General features: G+C 41.0%; 1 protein-coding gene across 7 annotated transcripts in view; it reads left to right on the top strand.

Moving 5' to 3' along the window:
* The first annotated feature begins 272 nt into the window (after window positions 1-272).
* The window catches only part of SCAF8 (SR-related CTD associated factor 8), a 229,674-nt gene continuing 207,929 nt past the window's right edge, over window positions 273-22,017 (top strand). For 6 of the 7 annotated variants that reach the window (XR_004442877.1, XR_004442878.1, XM_033234978.1 and 3 more), the window contains exons 1-2: window positions 273-845; window positions 8,815-8,877. Coding sequence is in view for 5 of the 7 variants with exons in the window: in XM_033234978.1 (XP_033090869.1) it covers window positions 816-845; window positions 8,815-8,877 (93 nt within the window). In the remaining 2 variants the exon portion in view is untranslated. The remainder of the gene's footprint in view (window positions 846-8,814; window positions 8,878-22,017) is intronic. The other variant, XM_033234981.1, reaches the window with a different exon arrangement.

Below are 22,017 nucleotides of genomic sequence, written 5' to 3'. Positions count from 1 at the left end.
AAACTTGCCGCTTCTTGGGCACGTTTAGGCTCTTCTTAGAGCCGCGCTTTGGTGCTGCCTCCTCCCGCGGTACAAATCCGCCACGGCGTTCCCCGAGATGCCGCAGCGCTCGTTCCCGCGTCCGAGGGGCGCGGGGAGGTGGCGAGGCGCGGGCGGCCCAGGGGGCAAGGCGAACGCAGCGGAGCCCAGCCCGACCTCCGGGCGGCGACGCTCTGGCCCCAGCCCGCTCGATGGTTTCCGCGCGGCCGCCGGGGCTCGCACGGTCCAGTCGCCAGGGGGCGCGCTGGCCGGCGTCGCGGATCCCCGAGCTGCGCGGCCCGACTCGAGTCCGCCATATTGGATGCCGCAGCCGCTGCTGCCAGCGCTTCCTCCTCTGTCTTCGCCGAACGGGGCTGGTTCCTGCGGCCCGAGCGGCAGGGAGGTGAAACAGGAGCCCGTCCGAGGAAGGGGAAGAAGGGGGTGGAGAGTGTAGGGGACGGGGCTAGAGGGAGGGGGACCGAGACGGAGCGGGGCGGAGAAGAGAAGGCGCCGCGGCCCAGCCCCTCCCCCCGCCCGCCGCCGACCCGCCCCGGCAGCGCCTCTGTTCCCTAGAACGGCGCTCCCCCCCGCCCTAGCGGCCATGCCGGGGCCGCGCTGCCGCTGAAGGAGCCCTTCCCCGCCAGCGCTTGCCCTTCCACTCCGCCCCGAGGTCGCAGCGGCCCGCTCTCCCGCCAGCGCCCCCTCCTCGCGGCCACGCAGCAGCCCGCGTCTCGCTCTCCCCACCCAGTGGCCGCCGCCTCTTCCGCCGCCGGGCTCGGGGCCTCCGCAGCGACAACATGGAGGCCGTGAAGACCTTCAATAGCGAGGTTGGTATGGCAGCCCGGCTCCCCTGCTCCTGCCCGCACCGCCCCCACCCCTGGTCTTGGCCGGGGCCCGCAGGGTGGGCGCGGGCCTGCGGGTTTTTAAGGGTGGGGTGAGCGGTGGCCTAGCAGTGCCCGTGGGGGAGGGGTGTTTCTCCTCTGGGTGCCCCTCCCCCGGGTCCGGGAGGAGGGTTGGGGGAGGGCCGCCCTGGGCGGAGGGAGGTTCTGGCGTCTCCGGCGCCCTATGGAATGGCTGCGGGCTTGGAGGGAAAGACCCGGTTGGGCCCTCCCCCAGAGACTCCCGACAGGTCCCTCGAGGTCAGTTCCTCCGAGGCCTGGCCCGCCCACCTCCTTCCTGGGCCTTTGAGGATATAAGAGGACGCTGGACATCACTCTCCAGACCTTCCCGGGTCCTCATTGAGGCTGACACCGATTGGGGGCGGTGGGGGAAATGAACCTACGGGGTGTTGATCTGTGGTCACGTTACACGTAATGTTTATAATTGAGACGTTGTTGACTAGGTAACCTCCCAGCTAGGGACTTGAGCTAATTGGATGATTTGTAGACAGGCAAAGGTTATTCTGCGGTATCTTCTATTTTTACTCCCTCCTCTTCTAATCCATCACAACATAAGGACAAATGGTAGGGAGAGATCTGTGCATCGAGAGATGGAAGATTCTGGGGGAAACATTTCTTGCTGGCTCATTCACGTGTCAAATGAGATTTTAAAAAGCATATTCCAGTTTTCACAGTGTAGTTGAATTTACTAGTCTGGAAGAAGACAGGTTTTGATAAGATGTATTCAATTTCTTTTTAAACTCCGACTTCAATGTGCCTTAATGTAAACATTAAACATAGCAAGTACACATCTGCACAGTCAGCATTAGTAAACCCGTAAACCTTAGAAAGTGCAATTATGGCCGGGAACAGTGGCTCACGGCTGTAATTCCAGCACTTTGGGAGGCCGAGGCAGGCCAGCCACAAGGTCAGGAGTTCAAGACCAGCCTGGCTAACATGGTGAAACCCTGTCTCTACTAAAAACAAAAAATTAGCTGGGCGTAGTGGCGGGCGCCTGTAATCCCAGTTACTTAGGAGGCTGAGGCAGGAGAAGCGCTTGAACCTGGGAGGCGGAGGTTGCAGTGAGGCGAGATCGGCGCCACTGCAATCCAGCCCGGTGACAGAGTGAGACTCTGTCTACAAAACAAAAAGAAAAGAAAAAGTGTAATTATGCTGCTAACTAAATTAGCATAAATTTTACGAACTCTTGAAATGCAAATACTTTATTAAATACTATGATTGTTAAAGAGTATCTTTAATATTTACGTCTTAAAGTACTAGCTTTTTGTTGTGGCAGCCCAAATAGGACAGTACTTTTAAATGCCATTGCGTAATTTTATGTTGTTTCAATTTCTTTAAAAGAAATCTTAGCAGAGAGGCTAAACGGTAGATAATATTTGGGCTATTTTAGAAAACAGTGATATATAACTTTTTTTGGAAAGCATTTTCTTTTTTAATACTACATTTTTTATTTTTAACATTGATAAATTAGAGCAATGCACTTGGGAATCTTCTTTTTTTTTTTGAGATGGAGTCTCGCTCTTGTTACCCACGCTGGAGTGGCACCATCTCAGCTCACTGTAGCCTCCACCTCCCAGTTTCAAGCGATTCTCCTGTCTCAGCCTCCCGAGTAGCTGCGATTACAGGCGTGCATCACCACGCCCGACTAATTTTTGTATTTTTGGTAGAGACAGGATTTCACCATGTTGGCCAGGCTGTTCTCAAATTCCTGACCTCAAGTGATGGGCCCGCCTCGTCCTCCCCCAAGTGCTGGGATTATGGGCGTGAGCCACCGTGCCTGGCGCTTCATTTTTTCATAGCTATCTTTCTTTTTTTGAGAAGGAGTCTCATTCTGTCACCCAGGCTGGAGTGCACTGATGTGATCTTGGCTCACTGCAACATTTGCCTCCAGGGCCCAAGGGGTCCTCCTCTCACCTCAGCCCCCCAAGTAGCTGAGATTACAGGCCAGAGCCACCACGCCCACCGATTTTATTTTTTTATAGAGAGGAGGACTTGTTATGTTGCCCAGGCTTGTCTTGAACTCCTGGGCCCAAGCGATCCTTTCACCTTGGCTTCCCAAAGTGCTGGGATGATAGATGTGAGCCACCATGCCTGGAGTGTTACTATTTTATTTTTTTGTTGCCATCATTGGATTTAATTCCTCCCGCCACCCCCCTCCCCCCACACACTTTGATGGGTGTCTGTCTTTGAGGGGGTTCCTAGTAATGTAGTCCTACCCCTCAAAGGGCCATCCAAGACATTTTTTTTTTTTGAGACGGAGTTTTGCTCTTGTTGCCCAGACTGGAGTACAGTGGTGAGATCTTGGCTCCCTGAAGCCTCCACCTCCTGGGTTCAAGCGATTCTCCTTCTTCAGCCTCTGGAGTAGCTGGGATTACAGACGCCCGCCACCACGCCGAGCCAATTTTTTCTATTTTTAGTGGAGATGAGGTTTCATCATGTTGGCCAGGCTGGTCTTGAACTCCTGACCTCAGGTCATGCACCCGCCTCGGCCTCCCAAAGTGCTGGGATTACAGGCATGAGCCACAGTGCCCGGCCCATCCATGACGTTTTAAACAGTAGCTCCCAAATATTAGATGTGAACAAGTGTTTAGTGCACTGTGGTTGGTCACAGTAGGGAAGAAATGTTAATGCCAGTTTTTCGTTTTAGTATTAATTAAGGATAAGAGGGCCTAACATTTACATGTTTAGATAGGTGTTTCACCTGTTTTCTCATTTTACAGGAATTTGAGGTTTTTGGTAGTCGCATTTTAGTGTATGTAGCACTCTCCCCTTTCCCCTTATGGATTTCAAAGAACTTAAGTCTTGTAACTTCCTTATTTATATGCTCTAGCTTCACCATGTTTCAAAGTGGGGTTAGCTTAAAAATAGCAGTACGGAGTCAGAGAGTTGAGGAAGGGAAATATATTTGAAGAAGATTCAGAAAAATACTTTTTTTTGTTTAAACACAAACAATACATAATACTGTTTTTTATTTTGAATGCAGTTTCTGTGAATGTTGTAATATTTGGTAATGTGTAGTAAACATTTTGTTATTGCAAATAAGCATATGCTGAGTAGTTCAATAATGATTGTTTTCCATTAAATTATGTGTTACAAATTACAAAAATTAAAAAGGAATTCTAGTTAACAGGATTAGGAGAAAAGGATGTTTTCGATGCTTATGGTCAATTTGGCTTTTAAAGGTGTTTATCTTTGGGCTTAATCCATCACAACTTTCTCTGCTAAATTTAAAGGTATCTTTGAAACATTGAATTGTTAATTCCATTTGCTTTGTAAGGAATCAAAATTTAGCTCTAAGAATAATCAGGAATGTTTGTCAATAAGATATTTTGATACTTCACCTTAAAATATTTAAAATAGGCTGGACTCCATGGGTCATGCCTGTAATCCCAGCACTTTGGGAGGCCAAGGTGGGCAGATGACTTGAGCTCAGGAGTTCCACATTAGCCTGGCCAACATGACGAAACTCCTATCTCTACAAAACAATAACAACACAAATTAGCTGGTCATGGTGGCACATGCCTGTAGTCCCAACTTGGGTGAAGGGGTGTAAAGGAGGGGCAGGTGCTGAGGTGGGAGGATCTCATGAGCCAGGAACGAGGAGGCTGCACTGAGCTGCACCACTACACTCTGGCCCAGGCAACAGTGCAACCCTGAATCAAAAAAATTGAGACAGGTACTTGCTGTCAGCAGGTCACCACGCTGAGCTAATTGTTTTGTTTTGTTTTGTTTGTAGAGACAGGGTTTTGCCATGTTGCCCCGGCTGGTCTTGAACTCCTCAGCTCAGGTGGTCTGCCCACCTCCCCTCTCAAAGTGCTGGGATTACAGGCCTAAGCCATGGTGCCTGCCCCAAATTAAATGTTTACAATATGAAATACTGACCTTTTATGGCTTGCTAAGGCTCAGGTTTTTCCAGACTGAATTTTATCACCCCCATCTTTTAATTTTGTGGAGATCATTGGTTTGAAAACAGAAGATGCCAGAGACTTTAGGAATATAGATGTTTGTGAATTGTGGGTGTGTGTCTGTAGTCCTAGCTACTTGGAAGGCTGAGGCGGGAGGAGCTGTTGAGCTCAGGAGTTTGAGGCTGCAGAGTGCAATTACTGCACCTGTGAATAGCCACTGCACTCTAGCCTGGGCAACAGTGTGAGATTCTGCTTCAAAAACAAACAAACAAAAACAGAAAACCCTGATAATATAGATTTTTAATCTGCAAACTGTGGATGAGTTTCAGCTATGAAAATCCCAGACTTTATGCAAGACATGTATGAGTTGTTTTTGTCATGTCTACCCACCCTACCATAATTTCTCAAAGGAATTGACCTTTCACTTCTATGTTAAAAATTAGTGTGTCAGAAGATCCTTTAACTGTGCAGGAATTATGTGGTAAATTTCTCTTATCACGAGTTAAATGATATTTAGGCTCAAGAATTTATTTTTTTTAAGTGCCCCCTGTGCTAATTTTGTGGGAGAAAAATAATTTCTATTTAAACATCATCCCTGTGATGAAAGTTTAATCCCATGACCACTACTTTCAATTCTGAAATGATGAAAGACTGAAGTTCAGGTTAGAATACAGGATTTCCTCAGAGTCAGTGGGTGAGCAGTTAACCGTAAGAGAATTACCAGTGCAAGCTATTGCAGTTGCTGCTGCTCTAAGATGGTGGCACTTGTAATGATTTAGCATTTCTTCCTAGTGAAAAGGGTTGCAGATTGAACTGCCTAAATCTGTGGATTACTTTGGGACTGCATTGATTGCTGGAATGCAGCAGTTTTATGTGAGCTGCATATCTATACTCAGTGTTTAAGAATGATCACTGTTTGGAGGTCTTTCTGGTAGGATCTTGTTCTATTTTTTTGTTTCCTTTTTTGTTTCTTTGAAAAGGGGTCGTGAGACAGTGGCAAGTGCATGACCCATTCTTTCCTTTAGTTCGAGAGGGCATTTTAAAACATAGCAGACTGTTGTTGTTTAAGACTGAGTCTGTCTTGCCCAGGCTAGAGAGTGCAAGGGCAGGATCATAGCTTACTGTAACCTCGAACTGGTGGGCTCAAGTGATCTTCCTGCTTCAGCCTCCTGAGTAACCAGGACTACAGGCATGTGCCACTATGCACACCCATTTAAATTTTTGGTAGGGGTGGGTGGGGGGTGTCAATATGTTGTCCAGGCTGTTCTTGAACTCCCAGCCTTTAATGATCCTGCTGCGTTGACCTCCCAAAGTACTGGGATTACAGGTGTGGGCCACTGTCCTGGCCACATTCTTTTAAATTTTAAGTACTTCAAACAAACAAACACAGTCCCTTTACCATTAATCACACTTCAAAAAAGTTAACAGTAAATCTTTAACAATAAAATACCAGTCAGTGATCTATTTTTTTCAGGTCCTTTGTATTGCTAGTGTATTACAATGTAGCCTTTCCCCCATGATCTGTTTCTCTTGCTGCTCTGAATAGGCTGAGTGGGAAGATGTAGGACCGAATATGTAGGTTTGAGATATGTCAGAAGAGTAATTTCAGTTTAATTTCTGGATTTACCTTAGTTCATAAATTTAGAGGATTCTGTTACCTTTAATTGTATTTAGGATACCTAAATTCTTAGTATTTTTTGTCTTTGGGATCCTTTTGGATAGATGAATCTTTAAACTGTTCCAGGATGCAGGCTTTCCAGAACCAGTTTAATATCCACTACATTTTTCTGTTCTATAAAGTGAACTCCCATCTCCATTTTATTTTACTTCCAATTTTGTATTCAGTGTGGGTAGTTTGTCTAACTACAGGACTTTTTATAATTTCACCAACATCTGGTAGTAGACATGGGTTAGTAGAGAAAAGTAGAAAAGGCAGAGGGCATAATACAAACATGTGAAATTTGGTTTTAGTTTGTATATTTTTCCTTTGTCGATAGTTCAGGATAGGGAATTTGTGGGAAGCAGCTATAAAACACTGCATTTGTCTTTTATTTTCATCTGCCAGGGAATGTGTCTCTGCTTTTCCTTTCCCATTATCATTTTCTAGTGGGTGTTCTGGTTAATTCTGTCAGTCAGGCTGTATTTTTTTCTTTTTACCTTGTGAAAGTCCTTTAAAGATGTAGCATACTTAGTGTTATAAAGGAAGAAAGTCTTTCACTAACCTGTTTCTGCTCATATGAGAACCCAAGATCTAAATATCTTGGGAACTATTGATATTTTGGGCTGGATAATTGTTTGCTTGGGGAGCAGTCCGATGCATTCCAGGATGTTTATAGCATCCCTGGACTCTATGCATTAGATGCCACTAGCACCCTCCACAATTATGACAGCCAAAAATGTTTCTAGATGTTGCTGAATTTTTCTTGTGGGGCATGGTGACCCTGGTTCAGAATCCCTGATTTAGGTCTCCTGTTAAACTGTCTGAAAACACTGTGCTTTTTCTTCAGTGATCATAGCAATTTTAAGTAATTTTAGTAGTCTTTACCACTAGACGATAAGCTCTATGAGGACAGTGACTATATTTCCTTTGTTTGATGTCCTTGGTTCATAGCACAGTATCCTAATACACAGTATATATGTAAAGTAAAGATTTTTTTTTTTTTTTTTTGAGACTGGGCTTCGCTCTGTCATCCAGGCTCGAGGGCAGTGGTGCCATCAGGGCCCACTGCAACCTCTGCCTCTCTGCCTCAGGCATTTCTCCCACCTCAGCCTCCTGAGTAGCTGGGACCACAGGCATTCACCTCCATGCCTGGGTAATTTTTGTGTTTTGAATAGAGATGGGGTCTTGCCATGTTGCCCAGGCTGGTAGGCTGGTGTAGAACTGGTCTCGAGATCCACCCACCTTGACCTCTCAAAGTGCTGGAATTATAGGTGTGTGCCGCCGTGCCCGGCCGCTAAGTAAAGATTTTTTGAATGAATGGATGCAATCCTAGGTAGCTAAATGACCTTGGCCAAGGTAGTTAACATTTCTGAACATCTGGTTATTACTTTGGGGAGGAGAATTGGGGAGGGGACTAGTCCATTGAAAATTCCAGTTAGTTTAAATCCATTGTGAGTTTTATGTTGTCTAGTAATTATGTTATTTTCATGTCTGATTTTGCTGTTTTTCTATTTGAAATGACATGTAGAAGTTTTTTCTTACATTAAAAATAGAATACAAGGATAATTGAAACTGATAATGGTTTTGAGAGACTGCATGATTTGAGAGTGTTAAATACGCATCATTAAATATAAAAAATTTTGGGCACGATGGAAATGCATGTTTCGTGGAGTTCAGTTATTTCATTCTAGACTAGCATTGAGTTTGTTACAGTAATTTTGATTAACATTTAGGGGACTTTATAGCCCCAGTGTCCTAAAGAGTCATATTCTGTGATCATTTGCTTGCTGTTTTTTTGAGACAGAGTCTTGCTTCTTCGCCCAGGCTGGAGTGCAGAGGCGTGATCTCGGTTCACTGCAACCTCCGCCTCCTGGGTTCAAGCAATTCTCCTGCCTTAGCCTCCCCAGTAGCTGGAATTACAGGCATGTGTCACCACACCTGGCTAATTTTTGTATTTTTAGTAGAGCCGGGGTTTCACCAGCCAGGTTGACCAGGCTGATCTCGAACTCCTGACCTCAAGTGATCCACCCGCCTCGGCATGCCAAAGTGCTGGGATTACAGGTGTGAGCCACCGTGCCTGGCCTGTTTGTTTCTTTTTCAGAAGGGGTATAGGTGGCTTAGAATTAGTGATAATATTACTACTTGTATGTACAATTTCAGATAACTGTTTCTAAGGCCAGTTATGCTGTTTTGGACAACTTCTAACTCATAATGGTGTGAAAGAACGTAATCAACCTTGACCTTGAACACTGGCTGAGCTCCTGAACTTTTAAGTGAGCTCATTTTGTCTGGTTTTGTTTTCTCAACATCTTTCTCTACTCCTCTCTCTCAGGATTGTGCCTCTACTCCTGCTTGTACAGACTGCTTTTCCAGCAGCATGGACACAAGAAGCATAGTAAGATGATGATAACCCACATAAGGCAGGCCCTTTGGAATATGTTAGGTTTCAATTGGTAGTGGAATAGTATATTTGATTATATGGTTAGTACTTGGGAAGCAGAATGAAATTTGTCACTTGGAATAGATTGGTAGTCTTAAAAGAGAGCGTCTAGGGAATAAGTTGAATTGCTTCACAAAAAATAGGTTAATTGGAGAAAAAAGTTTTATGCTCAATAGTGAGCATAAGTCATGTGTAAACTTTTGTTGTGTTTACTTCTATTCTGCTCCATGTGATTTTACAAAAGAAATAGAACTATTTGAGTGAATTGCAGACCTCTTAATTTAATAATGTACCTTTTGAAGAATTTCTTTGAACTATAAAATGACAGATTATTGACGTATATGCTATAGGAATAAACAGACTAAATCGAAATTTTGATTTTCTAATTATAGAGGCAGCAGATTGTGGTAGAGGTACTATTGGTTATGAGAAATAAATGCTGATGAGAACTGTTTTTATAGCTTGTGATTTCTTACCTAAATGGATTCTGTCTCATATTTGATGGTAAACATGATGCATTTGCTTTTTCTGATTTTGATTATATGCATTTGTTTCATCTTTCTAATTTTGTTTTATAAGAGTTTCTGATACAGCCATCCTTTAAACTTAAGGAATGCTATGTAAATGTATTAAAATACCTACTATAGGTCAGGAAAAATCTCAGGAACTTTGACATTTATTTATTTAGTCAGAATGGGGACTAGGTTGCTCATGTTCTCTAAAGACAATTTTGACTATTAAGTTGATGTATGCCAAATTTGTTTTTAAAATAATTCTGCAACTTAATGTAATTTATATTGATTGACTTGAAAGACCTAGGATTTCATTCTTTAATTTGTTTATGCATGTAACTAATATTTAATGAACATGTATTGTGGCCTAGGGATTTTTTTTCCATCTCCTGGGTTATAGTGGCAAACCAGACAAGCAAAAATCATGCCCTTTTGGAGCCTGTGTTGTTGTGATCCTTTTCCTTTTGTCTTGTTACCAGTTTGTGTATTGAACTTGCTGCAGAGCTGGAGACGCTGTGCAGGCACTACTGACTCCAGCATTGCTTCTTTGCTAAGGACTATGTTGGTTGCAGCCTGATCTGTTCTTAGCATTTTGCCTCTTAGAGTTCAGATTGCCTGTCCACTACTCAAAATAGAGACTGAGCAGGTAGACTTAGTTAAATGATTTTTCAAACAATGGGAAAATATGACTAGCTACATTAAGTTTTATACAAAATTGTCTGTTATATATGTTTTAAAATCTCCATTTGATATTTTGGAATCAACTATTTCTTACACAGATTTAAGGATGTTTTGTCAGCGAGAATCATTAGTCTCCACATGCATATGATTTTAAAAAGCAACTATTGTTAAGTGGAGACCAAAGCCTTATGAATTTAGAAGAATAAACTAATAACTATTTTCATTTTTAAAGCAAACGTTTAAGTATCTGAGAAAATTGATGTCCCTTTTATAAATATTTTCTGAATTTGGTGTGATTCCTCAGGGTTTATTTGAGTAGCTTATCAAAGAAAGACAAAATACTTTGCCATGTACTTTAGTGTGTAGAACTTGGGAAATAATATAAAGATTTCTGTACAGTGATCAATGTCTCAAAGGTTGACCAAGTCCTAGTTAATGGCTTTCTTTGATCTAGCAATGTTTTTGATACCATAAAGTTTTATGGTTAAGAAAAAATAGACATAAGTGTTTGAATTTGTTGAAATATTTTAAATATATGAGTAAAATCTTCTGGAGTAAAAAAAATTTTTTTAATCTTTTTTGCCCTTTGAGTTTTGAATTTTGTTTTTTACAAATCAAAACATGATGTAGCAAATGTCTAGTTTCTGTAACAACTGCTCACTATGATGACAAAAATCTGTCTTACATATTTTTGAAGTGCTTTTAATTTGCCAAACATTTATTAGAAGTTACCACTTTGCTGGGCACAGTGGCTCTTGCCTGTAATCCCAGCAGTTTGGGAGGCCACGGTGGGTGGATCACGAGGTCAGGAGTTTGAGACCAGCCTGGCCAACATGTTGAAACCCCGTCTCTACTAAAAATATAAAAATTAGCCAGGTGTGGTGATGTGCGCCTGTAATCCCAGCTACTCAGGAGGCTGAGGCAGGAGAATTTCTTGAACCAGGGAGGGAGAGGTTGCAGGGAGCTGAGATCACATCACTGCACTCCAGCCTGGGCGACAGAGCAAGATTGGCTGGGTGGGGATTGGGGGAGGGAAGTTAACCACTTTTTCAAAACATCTCATGTACACAAGTGTGTGTGCCTACTGTATACTTAAAAAAATAAAAAGAAAAAAGTAGATATTAGAAAAAAGTGAACCACTTTATAATATACAGTGTTTTATACTCTGCGCTCTTTTCTGCAGCCATTATGTTTCCGTGGATCTTTAGTTTAACTTTGTGATAATGGTTAGATAGGGGTTATCCCATTTTACAGATAAGGAAACTGAGGCCAAACAGTTGTGATTTTTCCAAGGAAATGCAGTTCTGTAAGCATTAGAGCAGGGATTAGAAGGACTTAGTTCTCAGTCCCTGGTGCTAGGTGTAAAGGAGAACCATCATTCAATTTTTCATAGGTTTTTTTGGTTGGTGGTTTTGTTTTTACTGGTGTAATGTCCAAATACAAATTTATTTTCTCATTTTTAATTTTTATAACTTCACATTCATAGAAAAATAGTAAGAATGATGAAGAAGTTTTGTGTATACTTCATCCAGATGTCTCTACCTCCTGTAACCATATTTGCTTTCTTTCTCTCTCTTCACATGCAAATGAAAATATAATTTCTGAACATTTTGAGAGTAAATTCCAATTCATGGTACCCCTTACCTCTAAATAACTCTGTGTATATTTTAAAAACAAGCACATTTTATTTAACTGTAGTACAATGATCAAAATCAAGAAATTAACTTTGATACAGTACTGTTGTCTGTAGATCATATTCAGGTTTCACTAATCATACCAGTAATGTCCTTACTGGAGTAAATTCTACATCACACCTTACGTTCTCTTGTCTTAGTCTCCCTTAATGTGAATTGATTGGTTACTCCTCTTTTCTTGTATGACCTTTGAGATGATATTTGATAAAAATAGGCCAGTATTTTTAGAATTGCTTTACTATTGATTTGCTGCTGCTTCATGATTAGGTTTGGGTTCTATATTTTTGGCAGGAACACTCCAGGAGTAATATTGTATTCCTCTCAGTGTACGATATCAGGAATCATGTTATCCATATATTCCATTAATAGGGATGTTGAGCTTTTGTTTATTATTATTTTTTAAAGAGACAGGGATGTTGCTCTCTTGCTCAGGTTTGAGTGCAGTGCTGTGATCATGGCTCACTGCAGCCTCGAACTTTTGGGCTTAAGCAGTCCTTTGACCTCAGCCTTCCGAGTAGCTGGGACTACAGGTGCACTCCAACATGCCTGCCTAATTTTTTAGATTTTTGGTAGAGAGGAGGTCTGGCTGTGTTGCTCAGGCTGGAGTGCTAATTTTTATCTGCAGGGTTTCCCTACTGTATAGTTACTGTGTTTCCTTTGTAACTATTAATAGTATCTTCTGGGGAGATACTTAGATGCAAATATCTCGCTACTCGTCAAATTTTCACCATTTGTTTTAGCATCTTCTCTGTTCTTAAATGAATCAGAACTAATGGTGATTGCCCAGTGGTGGTTTTCTGAGTCTATCATGTTTGTATTTATTAGTTTGCATTCTCTACAGGCTTTCCCATTTATATATGTAGGTGTATATTAGTATGAACTCATGGTGGTTTTTTTTGTTGTTGTTTTTTGTTTTTTGTTTTTTGCTACAGAGTCTCACTCTGTCACCTGGGCTAGAGTGCAGTGGCGTGATCTCAGCTCAGTGCAGCCTCCACCTCCCAGGTTCAAGCGATTCTTCTGCCTCAGCCTCCTGACTAGCTGGGGCTACAGGCACACAACACCATGCCTGGCTAATTTTTGTATTTTTAGTAGAGTCCAGGTTTTGCCATGTTGACCAGACTGATTTTGAACTCCTGGCCTCAAGTGATCCACCCGCCTCGGCCTCCCAAAGTGCTGGGATTACAGGCGTGAGCCACCACACCCAGCTAAACTCATGCATTTTTTTTTTTTTAATTGATTGAGGTATCTTTCTACTTTGATTGTCTCAGTTTTGACTAGGCAAGCTGGCTCCTTTGTCCTTTAGACAAGTCCTCATTATTTTTTGAGTTGTCTTATTCTCTAGTGTAATAAAATACTCCCGCCCCAGCCTGGGAAATCAGCCATTTCTCTAGTTTCTTTTAGTTTATGTATATCTATCACTAGATAGAACTGTAAATTTTATATATATACATACATTCTTTCTCATCTCTTTTGTATCTGTTTATCTAAAAAGCCATGAATTCATCATAATATCTTCAATTCCAGTCAAATACAGTAGAGTTCATTCTAGCTTTACTTCTTTCCAAATCTGTAATTTCTTTCTTTGACAGCAAGAAACCTGGCTTTTGTTATCTACAATATATTTACTTATTATTTGTTCATTCCTGAAATACATAGAAAGTAGTTTCAGAATTGCTAAAGCATATATCTGAAAACAAACCTATTAATTAGAGTTTAATATTTGTTTGTAATTCATTTTTTGTTTTTGCCTACGGTTATATAGTTAAAATACTATGTACAAACATTACTTGGTTAGTTTTCTCCCCCACTTAAAGTGGTTTTGCTATTAATTTGAAATACAGTTAGGTTCAAGTTTTTCTGTTTGTATTCCATTTTGGCTTTTTTCCTCTTTCATCCTTGTCCTTGTTTGCTATTTTTTTAGTATGTGAAACATTAAAGATAAATTAACTTTAATCATTTACTTTTTCCTAGCTTCAACGTCATAACTACTTACACTCTGATAAAAAACCAAAACAGCAAAGCATTTATTTAACATTCTTCAGATAACATTCTGAAATTCAGGGACTTAGATGTGGAGAAGGATTTAGGTAAACGATCCAATAGTGCAGATTCTACTGATGGGTGAAAGAAAGTATATATTTAGAGAAAATTTATTCTTTATGAGTGGAATCTCCAGTCCAGGGGGCAGCAAAATTTGTCTGTAGAGCATTAGTAAATATCTTAGGTGTTGTAGGTCTCTTTGTGTATTCTTCTTTGTCTTTTACAAAGCTTAAAATAGAGAACTGTTCGGCTGAGTGTGATAGTTTAGGCCTGTAATCCCACCACTTTGGGAGGCTGAGGCAGTCTGATCGCTTGAGCTTAGGAGTTCCATACCAGCCTGGGCAATATTGTGAAACAGTATGTCTCTACAAAAAATACTAATACAAAAACATTAGCTAGGCATGGTGATCCATGTCTATAGTCCTAGCTACTTGGGAGGATTACTTAATCCAGGGAGGTGGAGGTTTGCAGTGAGTTGAGATTGTGCCACTTTACTCCAGCGTGGGTGACAGAGCAAGACCCTGTCTCAAAACAAAACAAAACAAAAACCCATATATATATATATACATATGCCATCCTTAGTTTGAGGGCCTACCAAAACAGGCCAAAGGCTATACTTTGCTGGGCCCAGCAGTAAACTTAGAAACTTGAGAAATTGGTTAATAACATGCTACTTGTAAACGAGAATTATAAGTGAGCAGCACAGTATAGCTCATAAAGGCCTTATAGTGCTTATCTTAAATCAAAAACAGAGCAAAACCACTTGAAAAGCTGCCTGATGGAAATATTCAGCACTTTTTTTTTGCATTGACCACGTGCAGATACTATTTTAGGCACTAGGATTCAACAGTGTACAAAACAGACCAAATGAAAAACCAAAACAAGCCTCTGCCTTCGTGGAGTTTACATTCATTTGTGTGTGTGTCTGTGTGTGTGTGTCTGTGTGTCTGTGTACGTGTACTAGAAATACATGTTTCTTGTTTTTCCTCATTTAGTGCCATTTTATTTACTGAAAGTTGTTTACATTTTAATTGCAGAGAGGATTCTTGTTGCGAAAGTTGATTTAAAAAATTCAGCAAAGGGGGCAACATTTTGAAAGGCTAGCTCATTGCTTTCCATCCTTTTTTGTCAAGTATAATATTTATTTGAAACTGATTCTTAGTCATTATGATTTCAACGTGTTGCTGCGCTAACTCACTAAAGGAAGACAATAAAATAAAACTGCACTAATTGGCACAAACAACCCATACCTAATTTAGTGATAAGTACATGTGCATTATAGACCTTTTAAAAAATATTACATACATAAAAAGGCTTTAATTAATAAATGATAACGAGAATGATTACTATCCAACGTTGAGAGCCACTGTGGATATAGTTGCTTATGTTATTTTCTTAAAATAGGGACAAAGTTTACTAATAGGATTAGTATTTACTTACTAAATGTTAATAAAAGCTCAAGAACTGTTTGCAGATTATCCATCTTGCCTCTGGCTGAGTATCAGCACCTTTGAATAAAAATTGTCAAGATGAATTTTTACCATGTTACTTTTTTTTTTTCTGAGATAATTTCTATGAGTAGTTTTTAAATTAGCCTTTGTAAGGATAATTAATATCTTTGGTTTTTTTTTAACATCAAGAAATAAGGTTTCAATTTTTATAGTAATTTCTGTTGAACAAGAAATTCCAAATTCTTATTCTCATTTTATGAGACAACTCAGAAGTTTTTAGAAGCCTGTCTCTGTTTTGGTGGTAATTTCAACAATGAAAGTTGTGAGCAACTTAGCCAAAGAGTAGTAAAGGAGTTGGTTAGAGGCTGCAGCATCATTGTGCAAAATTCCCTAATCAGTACTTTGATTTATTTGCAAAAGCAAAGAATTAGATGTCTCAGTCCCCTTAGAGCTGTAACAGTTTATTAATTCCAAATAATCCTATGGGTGAAGGCCTATGAATAAAATCTCTTTTTTTTTGAGACAGAGTTTAGCTGTGTTGCCCAGACTGGAATGCAATGGCTCCATTTTGGCTCACTGCAACCTCTGCCTTCTGGGTTCAAGCGATTCTCCTGCCTCAGCCTCCTGAGTAGCTGGGATTACAGGCATGTGCCACCGTGCCTGGCTAATTTTGTATTTTTAGTAGAGATGAGGTTTCTCCTGGTTGATCAGGCTGGCCTCGAACTCCTGACCTCAGCAATCTGCCCGCCTCAGCCTCCCAAAGTGCTGGGATTACAGGCATGAGCCCCTGCACCCAGCCTAAAATCTCTTACTTTACTAGTCCTACAGAATTGTCAATGTTTTCATTTTAATTACAAAACAGTTTTCAGATTGCTGTAATACAGTAAGAGCCTATGAAGGTTTTAATAGTAATAGCATCTGGTGGTTGGAAAGAGTGCATGGAAAGTTGCTGATTATTTGAGCTTTGTTACTTACTTGCCATCTGTCAGACATTCTGCAGGGTAGTCTGCAACATTGTATACCTACACAGCCTTTTCCTTAGAAAGCTCTTTCTGATGGGATGGGACTGGGAATATGATGAAAAGTAATGTGATGAGCATTGTGATATGAAGAGTAATGGTGTCTATACGTTGTATAATGTAATAGAAGAGTAATGCTGTGTATACGTTGTGTACATTCTGTGTACACTGTGATGTATACAGTAGAAAGGGTGGAGGCATTGTGTGCAAAACATAGAAGCTCATATTCAAGGAAATTGCAACTTTGGGTAGGGCATAGGGTAGGGAGAAGTGATTGGAGAATTAAGCCTGGGTTTTCTGATGAAGGGCCTTTATATAGCATGCATAGGACCGCCTTCTAAATCAAAAGGGAATTGAGAGTCTGAAGGGCTTTAAATGAAAGCATAAGTTTTAAATTTGTTTTAGAAAAATTATTAGCATCTTTGTGGAGCAGGGAAGGGCAATGGCGGGATGAGTTTGGGATAGGAAGGTTAAATTAGTCTAGAGAAGATGAGGGGGTCAACTAAAGTAATACTAATAGGGAGAAGAGGAAGGGATGACTGCAATAGAAGTTTAGTAATAACAGGAAGATGGATATGAGGAAGATGGGTGTTGCCAGGGCTTTTGTTTAAGTGACTAGGTTGATTTAAGGGTATGGTACCAGTCACTAAGATGGCCAAATCAGGGAGAGAAAGAAGATTGAGGAGAGAGATAATTTGGGGGGGATAGGGTAGATGGGGAATTTTTCTTTTTTTTAATATCCCACCAAGAATAAAAGAAAGATCCTCACTATGGAAAGAAGCTTAAAATCACCTTTATCTCAACCACCCAAAGACTATTATGGTTACTGTTTTGTTAGGTACAGTAGTTTGTGCATCTTGAATATTTGTTGTCTGTGGAACATCAAGGTGGAGATACCTAGCTAGATATATGGGTTGGGCACCTGGAGAGAACAGGCTAGAAATGAAGATTGAGGGGACAGTATAGTTGTTTAGGGTGATAATATAGGAAAAGAAGAAAATCTAGCCTAGAGGAAAAATCTTGTAGAATCTTTTCATCCTCAGGTTTGTCCTCCCTCTCTCCCTTTCCCCTATCCCTATTATGTTGGGTTTGTGAGTGTAAGACATTTAAAAGCAACTCTGCGTGAAGTATGCTTGATTTTAAATTCTGCCTATACAACCAGATGTTCTTGTATGTAATTAAAACTTAAGTAGTAAATTGAATGACCTGTGAATAAAATTAAGGATTCAAATTTTGTTTAATGAGATTTTATTAGAATTTCTTAACATTAAGCCCACTCGGCCGGGCGCGGTGGCTCAAGCCTGTAATCCCAGCACTTTGGGAGGCCGAGACGGGCGGATCACGAGGTCAGGAGATCGAGACCATCCTGGCTAACACGTGAAACCCCGTCTCTACTAAAAAATACAAAAAATTAGCCGGGCGAGGTGGCGGGCGCCTGTAGTCCCAGCTACTCGGGAGGCTGAGGCAGGAGAATGGCGTGAACCCGGGAGGCGGAGCTTGCAGTGAGCTGAGATCCGGCCACAGCACTCCAGCCTGGGCAGCAGGGCGAGACTCCGTCTCAAAAAAAAAAAAAAAAAAAAAAAAAAAAAAAAAAAACATTAAGCCCACTCATATTATTCAGCATTTTATTTACTCTTAGTTACATAATTCTTTGCTTTAAGTCTACTGTAAGCATTTGTGCACGTGGAATTGTGCATTTAAAGACTGTATCATTAGATATAGAACTTATGTTCATTTGGGAAATTCCAGCTAATACAATTTTGGCATTTTTTTGCAAAAAGCTTTATAAATGAATTATTCTTTTTCTTGTCCTCATTTTGGCCATTTCATTGTTAATAGTACTAAATTAAAAGGAGGTGAAACTTACGTTTTCATTTTGATGTTTACAAAAGACATGGGAATGAATTGAAATTAAAGGAAGGTGGACTGTGTGGATCCCAGGAAAATTAAAATGAAATTATTTTCATATATACACCAGTGTGTTTTTGTATTTTGGTTTCTCCTATGGAGAATTGTTTCTGTTTTCTTTGATTTTAGAATAGGGTGGCTGAAGGCCATCACAAACATATTCTGCATTTGTAGCTATAGGAATAGTTGGTTATGGTTTTATAATTGGGTTCCCTGTTAACTTTCTTGCTTAAACCTGATATCTAAAAACCACAATTTTTTTTTTTTTGGAGACGGAGTTTTGCTCTTGTTGCTGGAGTACAATGGCGTCATCTCCGCTCACTGTGACCTCCACCTCCCGAGTTCAATTAATTCTCCTGCCTCAGACTCCCGAGTAGCTGGGATTTCACAGGCATGCATCACCCTGCCTGGCTAATTTTGTATTTTTTTGTTTTTTTTTTTTGTTTTTTTTGAGACAGAGTCTTGCTCTGTTGCCCAGGCTGGAGTGTAGTGGCCGGATCTCAGCTCACTGCAAGCTCCGCCTCCCGGGTTCCCGCCATTCTCCTGTCTCAGCCTCCCGAGTAGCTGGGACTACAGGCGCCCGCCACCTCGCCTGGCTAGTTTTTTGTTTTTTTGTTTTTTTTTTTTTCTGAGGCGGAGTCTCGCTCTGTCGCCCGGACTGGAGTGCAGTGGCCGGATCTCAGCTCACTGCAAGCTCCGCCTCCCGGGTTTACGCCATTCTCCTGCCTCAGCCTCCGGAGTAGCTGGGACTACAGGCGCCCGCCACCTCGCCCGGCTAGTTTTTGTATTTTTAGTAGAGACGGGGTTTCACCGTGTTAGCCAGGATGGTCTCGATCTCCTGACCTCGTGATCCGCCCGTCTCGGCCTCCCAAAGTGCTGGGATTACAGGCTTGAGCCACCGTGCCCGGCCAATTTTGTATTTTTTTTTGTAGAGACAGGTTTCTCCACGTTGGTCAGGCTGGTCTCGAACGCCCGACCTCAGGTGATCCACCCGCCTCGGCCTGCCAAAGTGCTGAGATTACAGGCATGAGCCACTGCGTCTGGCCAAAACTACAAATTTTAGACCTGAAAGACATATCAGAAAGACTCTTTTTATAGATGAGGAATCAAGATTCAGAAATGATTAAACTTGTTCAGTCATACCTTTACTAGGTGCACATAGTGGCCTAATTAGAACACATTTATATCCTCTTTGTTTACTGCTGTTTTATTTTCACTATGGATTTTTTGAGTGTGATCTTGGTAGTATTTATGTTTGGTGGAGGGAGGAGAGGAGTGGGAATTGGTGATTCTTAATAGATTATTAATATTTCTTGTTAACTCTGGGACAGAATAAGGAGCATACTACTGTGCTCCTCCTCTCCTGCTCATAGAATAGGATTCCAGAGAAAATACGCTTTCCTTGGCAAGGAAGTATTTTACAGTAACACCCACTTGGCCAGCAACTCACTCTGCAGAAAACTAAAAAGCCTTTGAGTCCAAAGCTCATGTATTTTGTACCTCCTTTTAAAGAGAGGTGTGTGGTTATTCTTTAAGTCTATATCCTTAATGTATCTGTAGTATATTTCTAATTTTCACATTTAACAATGATGGCTACTTCGTGACTACTTCATTTAGATTTTTGCAAACTACTGTTTAGAAGGTTCCTAGTAGAGGCCTTTTAAAGCCTGAAAAGTCTTCAAAATTAATATGGTTGCTGTAAAGTAACATGTGACAGATGACAGTTGGTTGCCAGGAAGGAGATGGTGGTTTTATCATTTATAAAATGGGATTAGATAAGATGACCTTTAGGATCCCTTATGTACTAATCCCGATAAGCAAGTTTTCTAATTAATCTTTTCTTAGCCTCATTTAAAAATAGAGTTAATGGTGTATTTCCTGACTACCTTTCAGTTGGTTTGAATATTTAAAAATCTAGTAATTTTATAAAGTATTTGGAAAGCTAAACAACTTTTATTCTATTAGGGAATACTAGGAATTTTAATTTTTTTTTTTTTTTTAAGAGGCTGCAATTGGGGAACATGTAGTGTCATTGTGGATATCTCAGTTGCCCCGGAAAGTATCTTCATATTACAACATAATTTAATAGTGGGTAAAAGTTACAGAGACTATGAGTTGTAAAGAATGTGCTAGATTATGTTCAGCATATGTTTCAAGTTGGGGAAATAATTGAACAAGACTTTTGAACAGCAGACAGTTACAAAATACAGACTGTAATGTATTTTGCTTGTTTGTTTTTTTGAGATGGAGTCTCACTCTGTCGCCCAGGCTAGCATGCAGTGGCGCAGTCGTGGCTTGCTGCATCCTCCACCTCCTAGGTTCAAGCGATTCTCCTGCCTCAGCATGCAGAGTAGCTGGGATTATAGGCACTTGCCACCGTGCCTGGCCAGTGTGTTAGACTAATATTATTACTGGTCATCAGTTAAAAGAATTTCATTGTTTTATTAAGAAACCCAGCAAGGCTTTTAAGAACATCAGTTTTAAGCAGTAAAAAGGAGTACAGTTTTTTTTTTTTTTTAAACCAGAAAGTATAAAGTGGGCCGGGCACAGTGGCTCATTCCTATAATCCTAGCACTTTGGGAGGCTGAAGTAGGCGGATCACCTGAGGTCAGGAGTTCGAGACCAGCCTGGCCAACATGGTGAAACCCTGTCTTCACTAAAAATACAAAAATTAAGGCCCGGTGCGGTGGCTCATGCTTGTAATCCCAGCACTTTGGGAAGCCGAAGCATGTGAATCACCCGAGATTGGGAGTTTGGGACCAGCCTGGCCAATACGGTGAAACTCCGTCTCTACTAAAAAATACAAAAATTAGCTAAGTGTAGTGGCGCATGCCTGTAATCCCAGTTACTTTGGAGGCTGAGGCAGGAGAATCGCTTGAACCTGGGAGGCGGAGGTTGCAGTGAGCCAAGATCGTGCCATTGCACTCCAGCCTGGGCGACAGAGCAAAACTTCATCTCAAAAAATAAATTTAAAAAAATTAGCTGGGTGTAGTGGTGGGCACCTGTAATTCCAGCTACTCAGGAGGCTGACGCAGGAGAGTCACTTGAACCTGGGGGTCAGAGGTTGCAGTGAGCCAAGATTGCAACTCTGCCTCAAAAATAAATAAATAAATGTATGAAGTGTCTATTTTGCATATATACATGTATACAATGTACATACTTGTAATATTTACACATATTTATAAAGAAAGATGGATATAGACAACTCTGAAAGGTGGCCTACCAGCCGTTTAACAGCGGTTATTTCTGAAGAAAGCAGTAGGTGGATAGGGTGCAGTGAATGAGACCTTTGAATAGTTTGATTTTTTTCACAGTGAGCATTTATTACCTTATTATTATTATTAGTTCGAGTCGAACTCTCACTCTGTCACACAGGCTGGAGTGCAATGGCATGATCATAGCTCACCGTAGCCTTGAACTCCTGGGCTCAAGTGATCTTCCCCCCTCAGCCTTCCGAAGTGTTGGAATTATAGGCATGAGCCACTGTGCCTGGTCTCCATATTGTTTTTGTAATATTTTCTCCAAACCCAAACAGTACGTATCTTAGCCATTAGGAGAAAGGTGGAGTGAGTCTATTTTAATACTGCTTGAATTAAATCACTTAGAGAAAGGTAGCTTTCATGTTAAGAGTTTGAAGGTCCTTAAGCCCTGTTGAGGTCTGCTTCAAATTCATGTTTAAATGCAGTTTATTTAGCTGTTATTTGATCAGAAGACTCAAAAGCTTTATAATGTTTTGTTTTTAAAGTCTTCTTAGTTTTTAGGTTGGTGCTATTAAATGGTGTGTCACCAC

This window comes from Trachypithecus francoisi, unplaced genomic scaffold (assembly GCF_009764315.1).
Source record: "Trachypithecus francoisi isolate TF-2019V2 unplaced genomic scaffold, Tfra_2.0 Lachesis_group15, whole genome shotgun sequence".
Lineage (NCBI taxonomy): Eukaryota > Metazoa > Chordata > Mammalia > Primates > Cercopithecidae > Trachypithecus > Trachypithecus francoisi.
This window is presented reverse-complemented; position numbering and strand designations above follow the sequence as displayed.